At 42.4% G+C, this 22,805-nt stretch overlaps 1 protein-coding gene across 3 annotated transcripts in view; it reads left to right on the forward strand.

Moving 5' to 3' along the window:
- The window catches only part of GRK3 (G protein-coupled receptor kinase 3), a 119,719-nt gene that overhangs the window by 38,604 nt on the left and 58,310 nt on the right, over positions 1–22,805 (forward strand). For all 3 annotated transcript variants that reach the window (XM_033169457.1, XM_033169455.1, XM_033169456.1), the window contains exons 3-5: positions 10,703–10,776; positions 15,929–16,030; positions 16,598–16,672. In XM_033169457.1, the coding sequence (XP_033025348.1) occupies positions 10,703–10,776; positions 15,929–16,030; positions 16,598–16,672 (251 nt within the window). The remainder of the gene's footprint in view (positions 1–10,702; positions 10,777–15,928; positions 16,031–16,597; positions 16,673–22,805) is intronic.

The raw sequence follows: 22,805 nt of genomic DNA on the forward strand, positions 1-22,805 counted from the left end.
AGTTCTTTGCTATTACCACTCTTGCTGCTGTTGTGGCATACAATACTAAGTTTCTATCACATTTCAAAATGTCTTTACCTAGAATACCTAATAAAAAGGCTTCCGGCTTTTTCTTAAAGGTATATCTGAGAATTTTTTTCAACTCATTATAGACTTTTTCCCAAAAGTCCTTCACCTTCGGGCACCCCCACCACATGTGAAAAAATGTTCCATCGGATTGTTTACATCTCCAGCACTTATTACTTAAACCATAATACATTTTAGCCAGTTTGACAGGAGTCAAATACCACCTATAAATCATCTTCATAATATTTTCTCTTAGCAAACTGCATGCTGTAAATTTGATATTTTGATTCCACAATCTCTCCCAATCCTCCATCATGATGTTGTGCCCTAGGTCTTTTGCCCATTCAATCATTGCCGATTTCACCAACTCATCTTGTGTATGCCACCCCAGTATCAAATTGTACATTCTGGAAAGATTTTTATTTTTTGGTTCTAATAGTTCTGTCTCCAATTTGGATTTTTCTGTCTGAAAACCAACTTTCTTGTCTGCTTTAAATATTTCATTGATCTGATGGTATTGTAACCAGTTTGTAACTTGGTCTTTCAATTGTTCATAACTTTTTAATTTGAAACTCTGTCCTTCTTGTATCAAAATGTCTTTATATTTCGGCCATTGTCGATCCAAGTTTTTACATTTATGTGCTTTAGCTTCCAAAGGTGATAACCATCTGGGTGTTTTGTTTTCTATAAATACCTTATATTTCATCCAAATTTTATACAGAGAATTTCTAATTATATGTTTCTTAAAACCACTGTGTACTTTGCATTTGTCGTACCATAAATAAGCATGCCAACCAAAAACATTATCGTGTCCTTCTAAATCTAATACATCGGCATTTTCTAACAAAAACCAATCTTTCAACCAGCAGAAAGCTGCTGCCTCATAATAAGTTCTCAAATCTGGCAGAGAGAATCCCCCTCTATTTTTTGCATCTATTAAAATCTTATACTTAATCCTGGGTTTCTTTCCCTGCCAGATGAATTTCGTTAGATCTTTCTGCCATTTTTTGAAACATTCCATCTTATCTATAATTGGCAACGACTGAAACATGAATAACATTTTTGGCAAAACATTCATTTTTATCACAGAAATTCTACCTAATAATGACAATTTCAATCTATTCCATATTTCTAGATCTCTCTTTATCTCGTTCCACACCTTCTCATAATTGTCTCTATATAAGTTTAAGTTATTTGCAGTCATATTAACACCCAGATATTTTACTTTCTTCACGAAGCTAAGCCCTGTTTGTAGTTCCAATCTTGTACTCTCTTCTTTACTCATATTTTTAGTTAAAACTTTGGTTTTATTCTTATTTAACTTGAAACCTGCGACCTGCCCAAAATGCTGAATTGTCTCCAGTGCATACTTTGCACTGTTTTCTGGATCCTGTAGGGTTAAAACCACATCGTCTGCAAACGCTCTCACTTTGTATTCTCTTTCTCCCACTCTTATTCCTTTAATATCTTCATTTTGCCTAATCATATTCAATAGGACTTCCAGGACCGAAATGAAAAGTAATGGGGATAGAGGGCACCCCTGTCTTGTTCCCTTCTCGATTCTTATTTCCTCTGAGACCACATTATTCACAATGATTTTTGCTTTCTGTTCCTGATATATTGCATTTATTCCATTCAAAAAATTACCTCCCATCTCCATCTTTTGAAAATTTTGTTTCATAAAATTCCAAGAAATATTATCAAAGGCCTTCTCCGCATCAACGAACATCAAAATAGCTCTTGTATTACTTCTTTTTTCTAATCTTTCCAATACATCCACTATATTTCTTATATTTCCATTCAAATGTCTTTCTGGCAGGAAACCTGCTTGATCATTGTGGATGTATTCCTTCAACACACTCTTCAGTCTTTTGGCCAAAATATTTGCAAATATTTTATAGTCCACATTCAATAATGAGATCGGTCGGTAATTCTTAACTTGTGTTTTATCAGTGTCTGGCTTCGGTATCAGAGTAATATAAGCTTCCTTCCAAGTCTCTGGTGCCCTCTTTCCCTGTAGTATTTCATTGCATACCTCCATCATTGGTTGAATCATCCAGTCTTTTAAAACTTTATAGTACATTGCTGTCAAACCATCCGGTCCTGGAGCCTTATCCAATTGCATAGCTTTAATTGCTTCTTCTATATCTTGTTTTGTGATAGGGAGATTGAGAGTAGCTTTTTTCTCCTCTGGTATCTTACGCATTCCGTTTTTCTCCAAAAATTGTTGGATCACATCTTTATCCTGCTTTTGTTTTTTATATAACTGCTTATAAAATTTCTGAAAACATTTCCTAATTTCTTTAGGATCTTCAATATTCTTCCCATCCTCTATTAGATTCGTAATAGTATTCTGCTTTTGTCGCTTCTTTAACTGCCAAGCCAGTAGCTTCCCGCATTTATTTGCCGATTCAAAGGTTCTCTGTCTCAACCATCTAATTTTCCATTCTATTTCTTGATTTATTAAATTAGAAAACTGTACTTGTAACGCTTTAATTTCTTTTTGTATTTGTTGATCTTTTGGTTTACATCTCAATTTTTCCTCCTTTTCCTTGATCTTTTCCAAACATTTTTCTTTCTTTTCGTTTTGTTCTTTCCTTCTAATTGCATTTTGTTGAATCAGGAAACCTCTCATTACTGCTTTGCTTGCGTCCCAAATCACCCTTTTTTCCACATCTGTATTCAGGTTTATTTCAAAATAGTCTTTTAGAGTTCTTTGGGCCTTCTCAACTACTATTCCATTTCTAAGAAGCGAATCATTCATCTTCCATCTAAATGAGCCTTGCAAAGTCAATTTTAATTCCAATTGAACTGAATTGTGATCCGAACAAGTTTTTGGGTCTATCTGTACCTTGTTAATTCTTGGTGCCAAGTCCTTTGAAATCCAGATGTAATCGAGCCTACTCCATGCTAGTACTGCCTCTGAAAAGAAAGTTGTCTCCCTTTCCAGAGGATTGCGCAATCTCCATGAATCAATTAAGTCCAAGTTATCTGTCATCTCAAAAAATGATTTTGGTAATCTTCCTTCATTTGAGAACTTGGTTCTTTGTGATCTGTCCATCAGTGTGGAAACCACACCATTCAAATCTCCCATACAGATAATTTTGTATTCCAAATAGTCTAATAATATGTCATGGATTCTTTTATATTCCACTTTGGCATCATTTGGTGCGTAGATTCCCAGAATTAGAAATTTTTCTCCTTGCACATTCAATTCTATTGCCACATATCTTCCTTCCTTATCCTTAAAAAGTAACTTTGGATTGTACTTTTCCTTTGTATATATTACCACTCCTCTCTTTTTGACATTGTCTGACGAAATAAATTCTTGTCCTAATCTTTTATTTTGTAGCACTCTTCTGTGTATTCTCGTTACATGAGTCTCTTGTAAACAAATTACATCCAAATTCTGTTTGATTAATATATGATTTACGCGGTTCCTCTTGGCCTTTGAGTTAAGGCCTCTTATGTTCCACGTCAAAAGTCTTAACGCCATTTTTAATCTTTATCAGGTATCGGTGCTGCTGCTCCTAGTGCGTCCACGTCGTCGTCGTCGTCCTGTTCTGGTCTTGTTGATGGTTTTGATATCGGTAGCCTTGATGAAGGTATTCCCAGACTCCCAGGGTACTTCTCTTGTTGTTTTCCTTCTTCAAATTCCTCTGAATGTCTGTCCAGAAACTTTTGCTTGTCCTCGACCGATCTTATTTTTACCTTCCTCTCTTTATACCTGAAGGAGAGACCTTGCGGAAACTCCCACCGGAAAAAGATTCCCTTCTTCCTCAGAGCTGTAGTTACGTCAAAATATTTTTTCCTAAGGTCCAGGAGGTATTGAGGAATATCCTTATAAAGTATGATCTTTTGGTTTTCAATCACCAAATTTCTTGCGTAATGTAATTCCAATATCTTGTCCCTATCTTCTCTGCTTCGAAATTCAACCAAACAGTCATTAACTGTTTTTCTTTTCTTGCTTTTGCCTCCAAATCTGAATGCTCTCACCACTATTTTATTTAACTCCTCCTCCTCCAAGTCCCAAAATTCCGCCAATTGCTCAATCAAAAATGTTTTTAAATCCTCTTTTTCCAGTTCTGGCAATGATCTAATTCTCAGGTTATTCTGTCTCTCTCTCAATTCAACCATAGCACTCTTCTTAATCTCATAGCCATGACATTAGCAAATATTTTATAGTCCACATTCAATAACGAAATCGGACGATAATTTTTCATCAAGGAATCTGGTTTCAAAATCAGTGTGATATAGGCCTCCTTCCATGTCTCCAGTGCCCTACCTCCTTCTAGTAAATCATTGCAAACGTCTTTCAGAGGCTGTGATAGCCAGTCTTTCAATAACTTATAATACTTTGCAGTTAGTCCATCTGGTCCTGGTGCCTTCCCTATCTGCATATTGTTAATTGCGTCTTCTATCTCTTGCGTAGTAATCGGGTGGTTGAGCATATTTATTTTATCTTCTGGGACTTTATGTAATCCATTTTTTTCCAGAAACTAGTCTATTTCCAATTCTTCTATTTCATCTTCCTTATACAATTGTTTATAATATCTTTGAAAACACCATCTAATTTCCTCTGGGTTCTCCACATTCCTTCCATTGATTACTAAGTTGATGATATTTGCTTTTTGTCTTTTTTTCAACTGCCAAGCTAATAGCTTTCCACATTTATTTGCTGATTCAAAAGTTATTTGTTTCATCAATTTTATCTTCCATTCTAAGTCCTGATTCAGAATTTTTGCATATTGGGACTGCAAATATTTAATTTCTTTCTGTATTTTTTGATTTTTAGGGTGACCTCTTAATTCTTTTTCTTTTCCTTTAATTAATTTCAACAATCGTTCCATTTCTGCATTTTGCTGCTTCCTCTTTTTTGCTTTTTCACTAATGAGGAACTTCTTCATCTTTAAATAACTGTCTTGGGCTGTATTTTTCCTTTGCATAGATTACCACTCCTCTCTTCTTGACTTTATCCGATCAAATAAATTCCTGGCCTAACTTTTTGTTTTGTAGAATCCTTCTATGTTGCCGAACTACATGGGTCTCCTGTAAACATACGATGTCCAATTTCTTCTTCTCCAAACTGTGAAAAACTCTGTGTCTCTTCGGTCTCTGGTTCAATCCCCGAACATTCCATGTCATCAATTTCAGGGCCATCTTCTAATCTACTCCTCCAGACGCCTCTGCTTTCTTGTCTTTTTCTGGATCTTTTGGATCTTCTGGCCTCGGTGCCCCTGGCAATGGAAATGTTCCTGGAAGTTGAAAGAAAAAAGCTGGATCTAATGCTGTACCTTTAAAGTCTTCCAGATGCTTGTCCAGAAATTTTTGTTTCTCAGCCGGGGATCTTATCCTTATCTTCTTTTCTTTGAATGTAAATGCCAGGCCCTCTGGAAATTCCCAACTGTAAGGAGTTTTCCTTACTCTTAGCTCCGATGCCAAGTCGTTGTAAGATACTCTTTTGTCAAGGAAATATTTGGGGATGTCTTTAAAAATTATAATTTTATTCTGCTGTACCACCAGGTTATTCTTATAATGTAAGTCCAAAATATAGTCTCTTTGGTATCTATTCTGTAGCACAATCAAACAGTCGTTAACCACTTTAGAACCTTTCTTTCCTCTGGATCCAAATCTGAAGGCCTTCACTATGAGTGCTGAGACGTCGTTCTCCTCCAACTCCCAGAATGTTGCAAATTCATTAACTATAAAGGCTTTCAAGCTGTCTTTTTCCAGTTCTGGAAGTCCTCTTAGACGGAGGTTCCCTTCCCTCTCTCGGAGTTGCAGAAAGGCGAGAGCTTCTTCCACGTTCTTCTGCTGTGATCCAATTTTTTCAATCTTTTCCAAATCAATATTCTCCAATTTCGTCTCCACCGTTTTTATTTTCTCCTTTACTTCTTTAAATTCCTCTGTTTCCTTTTTTAGAACTTTCACCTCCTTCCCAATTTTATCAATTTCTTCTCTATTTTTCCTGACTCCTTCCTCAATTGCACCAATAGATTTTTCCAATCTCTGAGTGGAGTCTTTTATTTCAGCTTGTAGTTTTTCTGTTGCTGTATTTACGGCTGTATTTACTGAAATCTGTGTTTGTTTCACATCTTCTCCTACTTTTCCCAGCCTTTCTGACACATCCGCAATACTGGCTGTTAATTTCTCAATAGCAGCTGCCATCTGTTCTTGTGTAATTATAGATATTGAAGCTTTTCGTGTTTCTTTTGATTTTGCTCTAGTGCTATCTTGCATTTCCAAAACACTCCGCAGCTGGTATTTCAAGGTCACCTCAGTGGTTGTAATTGTCTCAGACATTCACAGGGAAAGACCAACAGTCCCAAAAGTCAACAGCAGGTAGCCAGCATGCTAATTCCGAGAACAGAGGAACAACAGAGCCAGGAGTCCCAAACAGTTCCAGCCAACCGTCCAAAGTTTAGGCTTAAGTTTCCAAAGTTTCCAAAGTTGTAAAGTTCATCAAAAGTCAAGAAAAGTTAATCCTTAAGACAGTCCAAGACAGTACTTTACTATTCTTCTTGCAATGTAACCACCAAGTCCAAAATAAAGACTGCAGCCAGCCACAAAGAAGTTAAAATGTCTCCGCTGGTAAACAGTTGCAAAACAAATGGCAACAAAGTAACGCAGCCCGCTACCGACCCGGGATCCTATTCCAGAGGGCGAGCGGTGTCTTTTGCCATAGTCCTTGATATTAAATCTTATAAAACAGTTTAAACAACTTTTAAACAACTTTTAAAAAGTTCGGCAAAACTAGCAAACTTTTTTCCGCTAGTCGCGGCTTAGCTCCTTTGCCGTTACCTTGCTCTATAAAGCAGTCCAAGAGAACGGGCTTCCTTTTTACGTTCTCTCTGCAAGTCCAAATCTTTTCTTTTAATTCCAAAAGACAATTAAAGTTCACTACTCACAGAGCTTCTTTTGCATAATCCAATTAAGAAGTGCTGAGCGCTCAGATCTGTCAGAATCGCTGCTTTGTTCCTCGGGGGCAGACGTCTCTTCAGCTCCGTGCCGGAGCCTCGCTCGCCCGATTTCCCCCCTTACGAGGGTCAATCAGGAGCGGGGACGGCACGTCTGGAGCCCACGAGACCACGGTCCACGGGACGCTCTTCCCATGGCTTTAAGGGGCCCGTAGCGTGGGTACGGAAGCCCCAAAACCCCCGGGGAACCGGAGCTCTTCAGCTCCCGTCCAACATGGCCGGCGCTAAACCAGAAGTCCTGATGATGAAAGTTTTGTGGACATAATAGACGAGTTTACAGAAGAGGAGAAAATCCAGGATGAAAAACCAATCAGAGTTAACCCACAAAAAGGAAGGGACAATGTGAAAAAGGACAGTGGAAAAAGAAGAAAAAATGGGAAAACTGTAGTGCTGAACAAGAAAGGAACAAAGGGATTATTGAGGACTGTGCATAGCCTTCAAGGATGCATAGCCTTCAAGGATGCAAGAGATAAGACAGAAGCAGAAGCCAGTTTCCCAGGACTCTTGGGTACAGAGATTTGAGAGGGTGGGGGTGGGTTAAAAAAATGGACATTCTTATGGACATTTTCTCTTTCGATGGTTTTGACAGATGGACTGGTAATGGATAAGATTAAGAATTAACAGCCAAAATTTTGGGGACCGGAGGGAGGAAAGGGGGTGAGAAGAGCAAAAATTAATTAAATAAAATTTGTTTATTTATGGAAAATTTAAATTAGGCTATGGAAGAGCTCAGAAATATTGTGAGGCAGAGGATATGTTAAATTCATAAGTAAAATTTGTCAGATGAGTAAATATTGGTAAAGGTGTTAGGGAAGAAATATTAAAATGTATAAAGTAGTTTGGAGAATGAATTTGAATAACTGTGAATTAGGTTTTAATCTGGATTCCAACAAAGGGGGATCAGGGAAGTCATTTGAAAGATGATTTGTATTAACTAATTGGTTAAATTGGGAAAGAATTGGTAAAAGCTCCAGGGAGAGGGGGGGCGTGATTTTGTTGCTCCTCTTGGTGAGAGAAAGGGGAGTATGAAAAATTTAATCATGTTATGTATTTTGTTCTAAATTGTAAAATCTTATAATAAATATTTTTTTAAAAAATTCTTGTAGTTTGAATCCATTACCCCGTGTCCGCTTCTCTGATTCTACTCCTATTGATGCAGCCCAGAATTGCATTGGCTTTTTTAGCGGCTGCATCACACTGTTGACTCATGTCAAGTCTATGGTCTACCAAGACTCCTAGATCATAGAATCATAGAGTTGGAAGAGACCACAAGGGCCATCCAGTCCAACCCCCTGCCAAGCAGGAAACACCATCAAAGCATTCCTGACAGATGGCTGTCAAGCCTCCGCTTAAAGACCTCCAGAGAAGGAGACTCCACCACACTCCTTGGTAGCAAATTCCACTGCCGAACAGCTCTCACTGTCAGGAAGTTCTTCCTAATGTTTAGGTGGAATCTTCTTTCTTGTAGTTTGAATCCATTGCCCCGTGTCCGCTTCTCTGGAGCAGCAGAAAACAACCTTTCACCCTCCTCTATATGACATCCTTTTATATATTTGAACATGGCTATCATATCACCCCTTAACCTTCTCCTCTCCAGGCTAAACATACCCGGCTCCCGGACTTCCGGTTGAGCGCGGAGCCGCCATCAGTCGCAGGTTTTGCTTGGCTGAGCAAACCTGAGCGCGGCAGGGACGGGGGTGTCTTCTACAGCGCATTTTTGACTCATGGGGCGGGTTTTTCGAAAGGGAGGGTATAGGGTAAAATATTTGAATTTAAAATGAAATTGTATCTTATTATGGTTATGACAATTGGATATGGACACTGCGATTACGGACAATGCTTTGAAAGATAAATTCTGGGACCATAAGGGAGGGAAGAGTATGAGTAATATGAAAATTTTGGTTAAGATAATGAGAAAATATAGTACTTGGAGGCGGAGGTAGAGAAATGTTAAATAGAAAAAATGATGAGATGGATTTTAAATTAGAGTTAAAGAAAAAAAACCTGTAATTATGTGAAATCAGTAAGGGGGGGAATGAGGAAGTCATTGTAAGAAGTAATGATTGGAATTTAATTAACTGGCCTAGGAAGAGGGTCAGTACCACGCTATGATTTGGAAAATATGTGGTTAAATGTAAAATGATTTTTGCTACCTCTGTGAGAGGGGGGTTTTGTATTCGTTGCTCCCCTCGGTGGGAGAGGGGGGAGTCTGGAGTGTTTAACCATGTATTGTATTGTATTGGTTTTAATTGGTTTCTTAATTGGAAAATCTTATAAATTCTTAATTAAAATAAAAAAAACATAACCAACTCCCTAAGCCGTTCCTCATAAGGCATTGTTTCCAGGCCTTTGACCATTTTGGTTGCCCTCTTCTGGACACGTTCCAGCTTGTCAGTATCCTTCTTGAACTGTGGTGCCCAGAACTGGACACAGTACTCCAGGTGAGGTCTGACCAGAGCAGAATATAGTGGTACTATTACCTCCCTTGATCTAGACGCTATACTCCTATTGATGCAGCCCAGAATTGCATTGGCTTTTTTAGCTGCTGCATCACACTGTTGACTCATGTCAAGTTTGTGGTCAAGTTTGTGGTCTCCTAGATCCTTTTCACATGTACTGCTCTCAAGCCACGTGCCGCCCATCCTGTATTTGTGCCTTTCATTTTTTTATTATTTTTTGCCCTGTAACTGGTAGGATCTTGGGGATCTCCTTTTTTGTAAATTGGGATAATTATGCTCTGTTTCCAGTTTGTCGGTATCGTAAGGGAGGAATTTATGGCAGTGAATATAGGGGCCAATATGGTTGACCACCAGTGTTGGTTTGTTAGGAAGACCTCGGGGGATATCATGTCTTTCCCAGGTGATTTGCCTGCCTTTAACGAGCCAATCAGCTGGATACATTTCTCTGGGGGGACTGGGTCCCATGATGGAAGGGCGGACCTGCTGGCTGCGGAAAGGGTTATCGTTGAGTTAGGAAAGGGAGCGGAATAAAGATGGGGAAAGTATTTGTACCAGCTGGCTGCTGCGATATTGTTGCCAGGGAAGGCGGAGGTGGTTAAACCCATGTTTATAATTTGCCAAAATTTCTTATCATCTCGACATATGGTGACAGTGTCCAGTTCTATCCAGCAAGCTTTTGCAAAAATTTCTTATATCTAAGAAGCTGTTTATAATGTGTGCGGAGTTGGGCAACCTCCTCGATTTTGCTCTTGGTAGGGCTCAATTTCAGGGCTGCCTGGAGATGTTGAAGGTTGCTTCTGCATTGCCTGCATTTTTGGTTGAACCAGGAAGGAGTCCGAGGAGTTGTGGTCGTGCCGTGAGGTTTAGTTAGTATCGGGAGGAGGGATGTGGCGATTTGCTGATATATTGATAGGGAGAGGTGGGCCTGGTTTGAACTTATGAGATGGGCTTTTAAAACCAAGATTGCGGAGGAGTTAAGGTGGGCTTTAAGATCATGCTCCAGGTAGGTAAATGGTTGTAGCCATTTAGCACCAACTGAAAACAGTGTTATATCATGCAAACTTATATCTTTCTGCATTTCCAAATTCCTGTTCAGACCTCAGTTTATCCCAGTGCACTGAGGACCTGCATGTGGGATTCTTTTATATGGGATTCCATTTCCTATTACCTTCATTGACAACACTCTTCTGTTTTTACTAGGGTTTCTGCTCTTCAAAGAGTTATGCCAAATGAACATGGAGGAAGGGGTTCCTCAGCTGAAGTTCTATGAAGAGGTAAGAGATCTGTCCTCTATGCCATTCAAATCTGGTGAATCGTGTCTGGATCTTTCTTCAACATGGTAAAGGAATTTCTTCCCCCACCCCACCCCTCTTTTTTTTTAAGAGCTAGGTTCAGGGAAAATTTTTGACACAACATGGATGGTGAGAAACCAGCTCTTTTGCAAACTTCCCTTTTTGAGTTCACAACCGTTCAGCCCCTGCCTCTCCATTCTTAAATGCCCAAGAAAGGATCTCCCTCTTTCCATTGGACTTTTCAGTGTTTCTCTACAACCACAATACATTCTAGGAAGAAAAGGAATTGAGTTTGTTTTTGGTTCTGGTGCATTTGTTGTGCAATAGGGAATAAATAAGAAAATATTAAAAGATACTCTGTTATAAGAACATACGAAATAGGCTTATACTGGGATCTGGAATATTGCCTCCTCTCCTCTTTCCCAACCTGGTGTTCTCCAGATGTTGCTGGACTGCAACTCCCATCAGCCCCAACAGCATGGCTAGTGGTGAGGGTTCCTTCCTTCCTTCCAAAGGTAAACAACAGCAGCCTTTTGGGCAAAAGGACAAGCTAATAGAAGTCATAAATAAAGAAGGAAGGAAGGAAGGAAGGAAGGAAGGAAGGAAGGAAGGTAGGTAGGTAGGTAGGTAGGTGGTGGCTGCCACCTTCAGTTTTAAAAAAATAAGTATTAGAACTTGAAAAAAAATCCTTCATGGAATTATGCTACATTTGATCCCTTTCTAGAGTAGAAGAAATCCAGGCACAGCAACACATCCTTAGATGCAGAAATGGATTCTCACCTGTTGCTGTGCAAGTCGTGATTGAGGATTTATTGGAAATGATTCAGCCACAGCTTTCATATGGGTGCTTATTAGAGGGGTAATATATGTGTATGTAGAGCAACCTTTGCCAATGTGGTCCCTTCCAGTTGATGTGGACTACAACTCCCATCAGCCAGCACTGTCATACTTGACTGGAGCTGGTGGGGGTTGCGTAGTCCAAAATATCTGGAGGGTGCCCTGTTGGTGAGGGCTGATTCAAGCTGACAGTCAGCTTGCAGTCTTCATGCTGGTTCTCTCCAGGCTGGAACTGCAGGCCAGAGTGTGCCTTCCTCCCCTTTCTTCCACGGAAGGGCTGTAGCCCAGGGGACAGAGCCACCACCTTGTTGCAGGTTCAGTCACTGGCAGTATCTCCAGGTACAACTGGGAAAGTCCCCTGCCATTGCTGCCAGTAAGTAGACAGCACTGAGCAAGATGGATTGACCAAGGGTCTGACTCAGTACACAGCAGCTTCTAGGGTTCTTAATAAAAAGAAAAAAAGAAAAAAAGAAACACCGTGAAAGATCCCTGTAACGAGATGAGCGTATGTATATAACAAAGTAGAATAGCTCAAAAACACTAAAAAAGTTGTGAACTAATCCAAGGGAAGTAATTTAACAAACTTAACAAATGACTCCGAATACCAAAAATAACTACCAAAACAACCTTGACGAGTTGCCGGCTAAAAATCTCGTTTCACTGTTATGATCTATGAGTTTCCTCAGAAGGGAAAAAAAGAAGAAATTATATTTTGTGTAACTCTAGACAGCTTAGTTGCTGTTAAATACAGGGGGAGGATAAGAAACTTCAAACAAAAAGAACACTCCCAGATAGTGAGTGGTAATATTCCAATTCGTGACTTTAATTAAGCTCATTCCAAAGGTAGAAACCTAAATTTAAGTTCAAAAACAAGCTCCATAGCTTGTAAAATACATTGACAAGGGGCTATGCAAGCTCCCACGATCTTATTGTTACAAAGCTGTTGCAAAGACTGGTCTGCTGAAAGTCCTGGTTTGGGACCCCTCACCCAGTGACTTACATTTATTTATTTATTTCATAAAATTTGTATGTTGTTTGGTTAGACTACTGCAATGCGTTATACATAGGGCTGCCTCGAAAACTTCAGCTGGTGTAGAATTCAGCAGCCAGGTTGCTAACCAGAGCAAGACGGTTTGAGCATATTACACAGATCCAGGTCCGACTGCACTGGCTACCAATAAGTTTCTGGGCCCAATTCAAAGTGCAGATTTTGACCTATAAAGCCTTTAATGACCCAGGACCGCAATACTTCAAGGACCACCTCTTCCCATATGAACCTAGTCGGATCCTGAGATCAGCTTCTGAGGCCCTCCTTCATGTGCCCACTCCTCAACAGGTTCAAAGGGTAGTAACACAAGAATGGGTCTTCTCTGCAGCGGCTCCCTGTCTGTGGAAGGCTCTCTCTAGGGAAGTTTGCCTGACGCCTTCATTATACACCAAGCAGAAACACCTTTTAAACCAGGCCTTTGGTTGATCCGATTTACATCCTATGCCCTTTTAAAATGTGGGTTTTTTTTGAGGGGGGGGTATTGGGTTGTTTTTGAAGAGTTTGGATTTGATATCCCGCTTTTCACTACCCGAAGGAGTCTCAAAGCGGCTAACATTCTCCTTTCCCTTCCTCCCCCACAACAAACACTCTGTGAGGTGAGTGGGGCTGAGAGACTTCAGAGAAGTGTGACTAGCCCAAGGTCACCCAGCAGCTGCATGTGGAGGAGTGGAGACGCGAACCCGGCTCCCCAGATTACGAGACTACCGCTCTTAACCACTACACCACACTGGCTCTTTTTATTTTTTTATTATGTATTTTGTGGTTTTATTTGTTGTTGTCGTTCAGTCGTGTCCGACTCTTCATGACCCCATGGACCAGAGCACGCCAGGCACCCCTATCCTTCACTGCCTCCCGCAGTTTGGCCAAACTCATGTTAGTAGCTTCGAGAACACTGTCCAACCATCTCATCCTCTGTCGTCCCCTTCTCCTTGTGCCCTCCATCTTTCCCAACATCAGGGTCTTTTCCAGGGAGTCTTCTCTTCTCATGTGGTTGCCAATGTACTGGAGCCTCAACTTCAGGATCTGTCCTTCTAGTGAGCACTCAGGGCTGATTTCTTTAAGAATGGATAGGTTTGATCTTCTTGCAGTCCATGGGACTCTCAAGAGTCTCCTCCAGCACCATAATTCAAAAGCATCAATTCTTCGGCGATCAGCCTTCTTGATGGTCCAGCTCTCACTTCCGTACATTACTACTGGGAAAACCATAGCTTTAACTATACGGACCTTTGTCGGCAAGGTGATGTCTTTGCTTTTTAAGATGCTGTCTAGGTTTGTCATTGCTTTTCTCCCAAGAAGCAGGCATCTTCTAATTTCGTGACTGCTGTCACCATCTGCAGTGATCATGGAACCCAAGAAAGTGAAATCTCTCACTGTGTGGTTTTATATCTTGATTTTATTCTGTGAACTGCCCTGAGAGCCCCGGGTATAGGGTGGTATATAAATTCTAATAATAATAATAATAATTTAAAAAAATTAAAACTCTCAAAGCAGGTTACAAAAAGAAATAAACAATAAAATTATTAGTAAGAACAATTAAAACATTTTTTAAAAATTAAAACCAGCAATAAACTAAAATCATGTCTACACCCTCAATATCTGGACAGGCTTGTGTAAACAAACATTTTTTTAGCAGGTGCAAAAAACCATACAGTGAAGGCACCTGCCTGATGTCAACAAGCCAGGAGTTCCAAAGTGCAGGAACTGCCACTCCAAATGATAGATTTATTTGGATCACTTGGTCCCCAAGGAGCCCCATCCCTGCATGGCGCAGGGGAATAAGGCAAGAGGTTCCCCAAGCGGTCTGTCGGGGGGGGGGGGTATGCCATCTGGCTGCATTCGGAGTGATAGGTTTATTTCATCTTGCTCAATCTGCAGATGCGACAGGCTTACACAGACCTGTGGGAGGCTAACCGAGGAGCTATGTATCATGCAGAGATCCATCAAAAGCCCTCCTCTGGAAGCAGGCCCCCGGTTCATCTGGGAGCCTGGCATGATTGAATGCCCTGCTCTGTGTAGAGATGCGACAGAACCGCCGGCCTTCAGGTGGAGTGGGAGGAGACAGGGCCAAGCACTGCCCATACAAGGGATGCAGCAGACTGCCCTCCTTGGTTGGAGGAGTGTTGGGGGCTCACAGAAGCCACTCATTTAATTTCTGTTGGCACACAGATTGGGAATTGCCTTCATGCCCTGTTGGTAGGCTTCCCAGAGGCAATGGCTGTCCTCTGCTGGAGGCAGGATGCTGGACCGGGTGGAACCATCTGCGTTCACCGGGGCTCCTCTGAGGCTCTTGGCCCCTATGCTGAGGACCACAACAAGGGGCTCTGGTGCCAACACATCCTGAATATGGGGCAACCACAATCAACCAGCTTCACGCAACCCAGGGCCTCCTGTTAATGAGGCTTAAGCAGCTGTTCCATTCCCCGACAAATCCTTTCCTGGTGTCAATGCCGCTGCAGGCCTGATGTAAATGCAGAAGTCTCTTTTCCATGGAAACTGATTAGAGGAATTAACGGATGGAGCTGAGTCAGTTAAGGTAAGAGGCTTGATTGCAGCTTGTGAACCCCTGGCCTGCTCTCCAGCACCAGGAAGGCTGCTCTGGCCATTCCCAAAATAGCCCAGGGTCTGAGAGGCAGGGAAGGAAGAGAGCACCAGGTGCTGGCCATAGCAGCCCTGCTTGGACTGTGTTCTGGTCACCTGGGGAAATCTAAGGAGAGCTCCCCTTTTCTGGAAGAGCATTGTAAAAAGGGGAGAGTGGCATGCATTTGGCAACACAGTTAGAATGTGGCACTGATCTGCTTTGAAAGACAAGTTTTCTCAACCTTTGATTCCTGCATTGCAGGGGGTTGGGCTAGATGACCCTTTGGGTTCATTCCAACTATGATTTTACGATCAACCTCTATCAGCTGCACAAAGAATGGCTTTCGCTGCCTCAGGATGTGGGCAAAGCGGTCTGCAGTGCTGAACATAGGACGTTGCCTTACACTGAGTTGTTCCATTTCTACACTGATGGGCAGCAGCTCTCCAGCACTGCAGGCAGGAGTGTCTCCCAGCCCTACCATTGGGGGTTGATCCTGGTACCTCCTGCATGCAAGGCAGATGCTCTGCCGCTGAGCTCAACCTTGCTCTTGTTGGGTTTTGGCCAGTTATTCAGTCATCTGGCAGTGGGAAAGCCAAGAGAAGAGCCATCAAAGGAGGAATTGAGGCGCTCAAAGGCTCAGTGTGTTGAATCACTACATTTGTGTCTTGCAGATTAAAGAATATGAAAAACTGGACTCGGAGGAGGATCGTCTCAGCAGGAGCCGGCAGATCTATGACACCTACATAATGAAAGAGCTGCTCTCCTGCTCACACGTACGTAAGCACATCCTCTCGGGATTTGTTGAAAGCCAGGACTTAAAACCAGACAGAGATGTCTTAATGTGGAGGCCTAGCCAGGGACTGGAATGCAGCACTTCTCTATACGTAGTGAGGGACAGTGCTTTTGTTAAAAGGATTGGAAGCCAGAAAGAAACGTCTCATTGATTTGTTACTGTGGTCCTCTTTAACACTTAGACAGGAGTAGTGGCTTCCTCTGCTTCACCTATAATGCCTCTTTTGAGTGCTGTAGACCAATTTTCTTCTTCTGCCCATGAAAATATTTAGCATAAGCTGGTGAGGACAGCAAACAGCTTTAATATCTGTTTATCTATATGAGAAACAGTGGTATATACATATTTTAATAAATAAATAAAAGCACTTTGCTGACTCCCCCCCCCCACGCCTCAAAGACGCATTTTCAAACCATCTTTAGCCCATTAAAAATAATTATCCCTCCCTTCTTTGAAATCCATTTATATTTCTTACTGGATTGTTATTTAAACTTCATAATAAAGTCTTGGGGGGAAATTAATTAAAAAATCCTTTCCCTCCCTCCCACAGCCTTTTTCGAAGCCAACAGTTGATCACGTGCAAACTCATCTTGCCAAGAAGCAGGTCCCACCAACCCTTTTTCAGGTGACTCTGGAATCCTTGTTGTTGTTATTATTTCCTTTTATATACTGCTTACTATCTAAAAGATCTTGAAGCAGTTTACAATGGGCAGATATGTGTCTCCGCTGTGTTTCAATTCTCCACAGGAACACAGATCCTGGGTGAATGCCTGGAACCCCCTGGAATCTTGCTACTGCTTGGCAGAGAGCAGGGTGGCACCCAACGTTTGTAACACTGATGTCAGCAGTGGGATCTGTGTTTCCTGGAGAGAAGGCCTAGGAGCAACATGCGCCTGAAGTCAAAATGGAGGGAGGAATAGCAGTACTCCTTGAGCAAAATGAAGCTGATGGAGGAGTGCCAAAGCCAGCAGTTTGCTGAAGGAAGGGCCTCTCCACAAGTTATAAAACACCTGATAGACCAACAGCTGCTGACGTGGAAGCCCAGTTACAAGGTGCTGATCAGAGGATAGAGGGTAGTGGAAGAAAAATTTACTGCATTGGCTGGAGCTGAGGAGAGGCTGCTGAACTCCTCCTCCAAGGGTGCCAAAAGAAATTGCCCTGGAGGAAGGCTGGCTGGCAGAGCTGCTTCTAGTTGACCCTGGAAACCTGGTGAGGAGGAGGAAGAAAGAAAAAAGAAAATGGAGCCAGAGAGCATGCAAGAATCTCTATACCACATGTGAGGAGAGTGCCCTGCTGAATGGTGAGATGCTATGGGAGTCTGGGAGTCCTACTGCCAAGCACCCAAGAGGAAAGGTTGGCTGGAGAGATCCAGCTTGTGGCTGGGCAATTGAAAGGCTTGGATTGTGAGAAGTTGCAGTCTGTAGCTGGATGCAGTGAAGCTAAGGATGAGCTGGCTGGAGTGGGGGAGCAGTTGGCTCCCACTGATTTGGAAGTTGTGCCGGAGGAAATGGGAGAGTAGTCAACACCTGTAAGGAAGGCAGCTTCCGGTGCATTCAGGGAGAAACCAGAGGAGCAGCAGACGGCTGCTGGATTGGTGTATTTGGGGGTGCAAGGAGAAGCAGATGACTCCTGCTGAATCTGTGATGGAAGAAGAAAACTGAGCTGACAGTTTTCCTTCATGGAGGAGAACATGCAAGGAAACCTTCAGGAAGAGGTGTGTCTGCATGGCCAGAAGTGCAAGAGAAATGTGAAGCTTGTGTACCTGCTGGATTTGGTGAGGTTTCAAACACCAGTGATTTGGCCCTTGGGTGGCTCAAGTGTCCTTGAGGGGTGGGGAAAGGCCTCAATGCTACAAGTGGGGAAGGAAGCCACTGGGGAAGTTACTTGTTTTTGTTTAGCCCCAGGAGTAAGCGGGGGGGGGTGAGTTCTGGCCACCCATGTGGGTGGGCCAGGCCTGGAGACTCTGAAGAAAGTGCTCCCAGATAAAGTATAGTGGCAAGATTTTGATTTTGAATATGGGTCAGTAGATGGGGTGGAATGGGCCCCAGGGAAGAGATTCCTCATGTGCCCAAGAGGGAGCAGCTGGGATCCTGGGATTGAGTTTGAAGCAGTTACAGAAATGGTTTTGGGACTAGGGTGTGAGTTTGGATGCCCTGACCCACAATCCAGAAGGAATTGGGGGTGCCTGGGAATTAACCAACATTGACTGAGAACTGTGTTTGATTTACTCAAGAGTAAGAATTCTTTAGAAAACCCAAGCAGACTATTACAACAAGAAGAGGGTTTTTCTTGGGACTCTGAACTAATTTATGAGGTGACTCTGCCTGCAAGTTCAACACTGGCTTTGAAATGCTATGATATGCCTGCTTTGTTTCCTTGCATGGTGCTTGGGTGGGTGGGTGAGTGGGTGGGTGGGGTTTACTTTTTGCATGCCTGTGATGACGAAAACTGTTAACAACTAATTGAATACAGCAAGGCAACTAAACGCCCACTGACAATCATGTCCCTAGATATTCTCAAAGCATTTGATTGCTTAGAATGGAAATACCTATCAGCAGTACTAACCAGCATGAAATTTGGCCCCAACTTCCTACAAGTCATCAAACAAATATACTCCCAAGCCTCAGCAAAATGCAGAATTAACAACATGGACTCAAAGACCATAACAATCCAAAGAGGCACAAAACAAGGATGCCCACTGTCCCCCTTCCTATTTATCCTGGCGCTGGAACCCCTAGCAATTCGAATCCGAGCAGCCACAAACATCAAAGGGGTGGAAATAAAAGGCAAAACGTATAAACTGGGACTTTTTGCAGATGACCTAATGGTCACGACACCAGACCCCTTAAATACAGCACCCTCCCTAATCGGAGAACTCAACACATTTGCAACGGTGTCTGGCCTACAAGTTAATTTTGCAAAATCAGAAGCCATGTGCTTCAACACCCCCCCCCCCCCACATCCAAAGAGAACTCACCAAAACCACCAAGATAAAACTTTGCCACACCAAGTTCAGATATCTTGGGGTGCAAATAACCAAAAACCTCAACAAACTATACCTTCACAACTACAAACCCCTATGGCAACAAATAAACAAAGACTTAAAGAGATGGAACAACATGAACTCCACTCTCTCAGACAAGATAGCCATGATCAAAATGATCACCCTTCCAAAACTAACCTACCTGTTCCAAACCCTCCCAATCTGGATTCCCCCAACCCAACTCCGCAAATGGCAGAGAAAACTACACTCTTTTATCTTCTCACACAAAAAACCAAGAATAAACACCAAATACCTACACCTCCCCACCTCAGAAGGAGGATGGGGAATCCCCAACATAGAAGCATATTACAATGCCAACCAACTACATCACATAATCCCATATATACTAGAAGATGAGACAAAACAATGGATACAATTGAAAAGGACACAAAAGGACACAATTGAAAATATCTGCACCACAGCATACCCACTCCTCCCAAACAAACTAAGAAAAATCCCCACAACACATAACAGGTACACACAAACCATGTTCAAAGCATGGAAAACAGAAATAGGCAAATTATCCCCAACCCCATCCCCACTAATTCCCCTGGAATATCACCCACTATTCCACCAAGCAGCGCAAAACCTCCAAACAAAAACCTGGCAATCCAAAGGCCTGCATCGTCTAATAGACTTTTACATAAATAACAAACCCTTATCAACACAAGAAATACAGGACAAATTAGAAGACACCCAAATGCCATGGCTAGCACAACACCAATTACATGCCCTCTTAAACAACCCAACAGTAAAATCAACAGCAACTAGACCCCTGACAACCTTCGAAAACCTCATCCTAATGACAAAGGGACACGGCAAAGGAATAGTATCCGCAATATACAAAATACTACTAAAGAATCCCACAGACCCCCTAGACACATTCAAAAGACAATGGGAGGATGACATAAGATATGAAATCAACCCCACCCAATGGACCAGAATGTGGTCTAAACCCCCCTTTAAATCCATATCAACAAAAAGAAGGGAACTCACCCTAAAACTAACCTACAGGTGGTATCTAACGCCAAGAAAATTAGCACAAATACGCCCAGGAACCTCACCAAAATGCTGGAGAGGATGCACCTCCACGGGCACATACTTCCATATGTGGTGGGAGTGCCCCAAAATCCAAACATTCTGGACAACAACCATACGAGAAATAAGCAAAATAACCAAACAAGTGCTAGAAACCACCCCAGAACTGGCTTTACTAAACATCTTCCAAGACAATAATGCCCACTTACAACAGAAGGAACTCATAATCCATCTACTCTCAGCAGCCAGAAACATCATAACCAGACACTGGAAAGACCTGTCAGGAGCAAGCATGGACCAATGGTACCAAGTAGTATGGGAAACAGCCCTACTAGAAAAGTTAACCAGCAACCTAAAACTAGCACGGGGACAAACAGGAGAAGATACCTTCACCCCCATATGGTCCCCCTTCATCACACACACAGCCCAACAAGATAATGACAAAAATCTACCGGCAGCATACAAATCAATATGGCTAACCTGATCCAAAACACCCACCCACCCCACTCACACAGAAAACCAAAGATCACCACAGCCAACCACAAAGGAACAAGCACACCCTACGCCAATATCGACCTCTCACCGCCAAGGAAATACAAGCGAACAACAGAGAACCAACACAAACGATGCTGACACCAAATCCTACATATACTAAGGAAAAAAGAAACATCACCCCCCCCCATCCCACCCACCTCCTCTCCCCCTTTCTGCCTAATGTCTCAACAACCAAAATTGATCTCTAAAAATGTTACATGGAAAAATGCGAGAGACATTGTACACTTGTAAACCAAGAAAATCTCTAGTAAAAAAAACAATGTTTAGGAATTGTTCAGATGAGTAATGATAATAGTGATAAAGGAGGGCCTTTGGGTGAGACATCTCTGGTACTGAGGCTGACATCCTGGTTTAAACATGTCATTGGAAACTTATCACCTTGACTGTCAAGTGTGGGTTACTGGGAAGCTGTATTGGGATGCAGAATGGTGACCAGAATGTACCCCAAGAGGAAAGAGAAGGCCTGAAGGAATCCAGGGAAACTGGAGGTCTCTTGGAGATGAACTGTTACTGTGTTTTAAAATGTGTCACTGTGCTATCATCTGTTTTGATGTATTGCTCTGAAAGCTGTCAGTAACTGTTCTGTTTGTTCTGCACTGCTGTGGAAAGCTGTCCCTTTTGCTAAAAGGTGTGGTAGTGTTATAGATTTGTGGGGGAGCAGGGACCCTAAACCCTAGAAATTAATAAATGATAGTATTTTGATTATTTGGAGTATTGGAGGGAAGATTGAAGACCAGTGGAAAAGCACAGGCTAAGCTTTCTCTCCAAACCAGGGCCTCACCTGGGATAGTGGCACTAAAATGACATGTCATGGTGTGAGTTTGAAGTGACAGGAAAATGGAGTCTTTAGAGCAAGATGTGCTGGGAAGAAGAAGAGACAGAAAAAACCTGGTATCCCTCTTGGGCAGGCTGACTGAAGGCTGGTTGGGAGAGATGCCTTTGATTCCAGTGCTGCACGGCTGTATGGGACAAGCCCTGCTTGAAATGACCATGCTGTAAGATCTGGACTCCCTCTGTGCAGATTGAAGGTGTAAATATGTGAATAAACCATATTTCTTAAAGGTGCGACATTCTCCTCCATGTCTCAATTCTCCAAAGGAACACAGACCTTGGATGAGTGCCTAGAGCCCCATGGGATCTTGCTACTACTCAGCAGAATGGACGGGTGGCACCAAACTTTTGTAACAGTATATACACATGCAGACACAATAAGTACACCATGTCAAATAAATCACATAACAGAATACATAAACAATAGCCATATACGTGAGCAGAATATAAAATAGATAAAATCAGAGAGCATTACAAGGAAGTATAACATAAAACTCCAGAGAACACAACATTCATCCAGTCTCAGCTGTCTACTTCACACAACACACTTTCTCAAACATGACCTCTGTCAGGCATCCACACTCCACACAGTTGCAGCCCACCTACAAAGAGCCACTGCCAAGTGTCCACATGCAAGATTTCTGAAGGACTAATGGGCTCACACTGCACACCCACAGAACTATGTCATGCTCCTCTCACATCTCTCCCCTGAGAGGGTCCCAGATCCATGCCACAGGATATAGAACTACTTCCACGAACTCACTCCCAACTCTCCTACCGTTCTGCTTCCAGGCTTGTACTACCGGTAACTGCCTGGGAATGTGCAGCCAAAATGAGGCACACACAGAGGGGCAGAGTCAGTGCAGCTTTGCATTCTCTCTCTGTACCATGTTCACAAATTGCAGTTCCCACCCACCCCAATGTCTGCTTAAAGCAGGGGTAGGCAACCTAAGTCCCGTGGGCTGGATGCGGCCCAATCACCTTCTCAATCCAGCCCCCGGACAGTCCAGGAATCAGCGTGTTTTTACATGAGTAGAATGTGTCCTTTTATTTAAAAGGCATCTCTGGGTTATTTGTGGGGCATAGGAATTTGTTCTTTTTGCCCCCTCCAAAATATATTCCGGCCCACCACATGGCCTGAGGGACACAGCTGAAAAAGTTTGCTGACCCCTGGCTTAAAGGTTAAGATAAATGGTGGATCAGCAAGAGGTTACTCAGATGCTGCCAGGTGGTGGGGCTGCAACCCTCCATCTGTACCTGATGCAGTTCTCTATGCTGAACAGATTTCTCA

This window comes from Lacerta agilis, chromosome 14 (assembly GCF_009819535.1).
Source record: "Lacerta agilis isolate rLacAgi1 chromosome 14, rLacAgi1.pri, whole genome shotgun sequence".
NCBI classification, from domain to species: Eukaryota; Metazoa; Chordata; class Lepidosauria; order Squamata; family Lacertidae; genus Lacerta; species Lacerta agilis.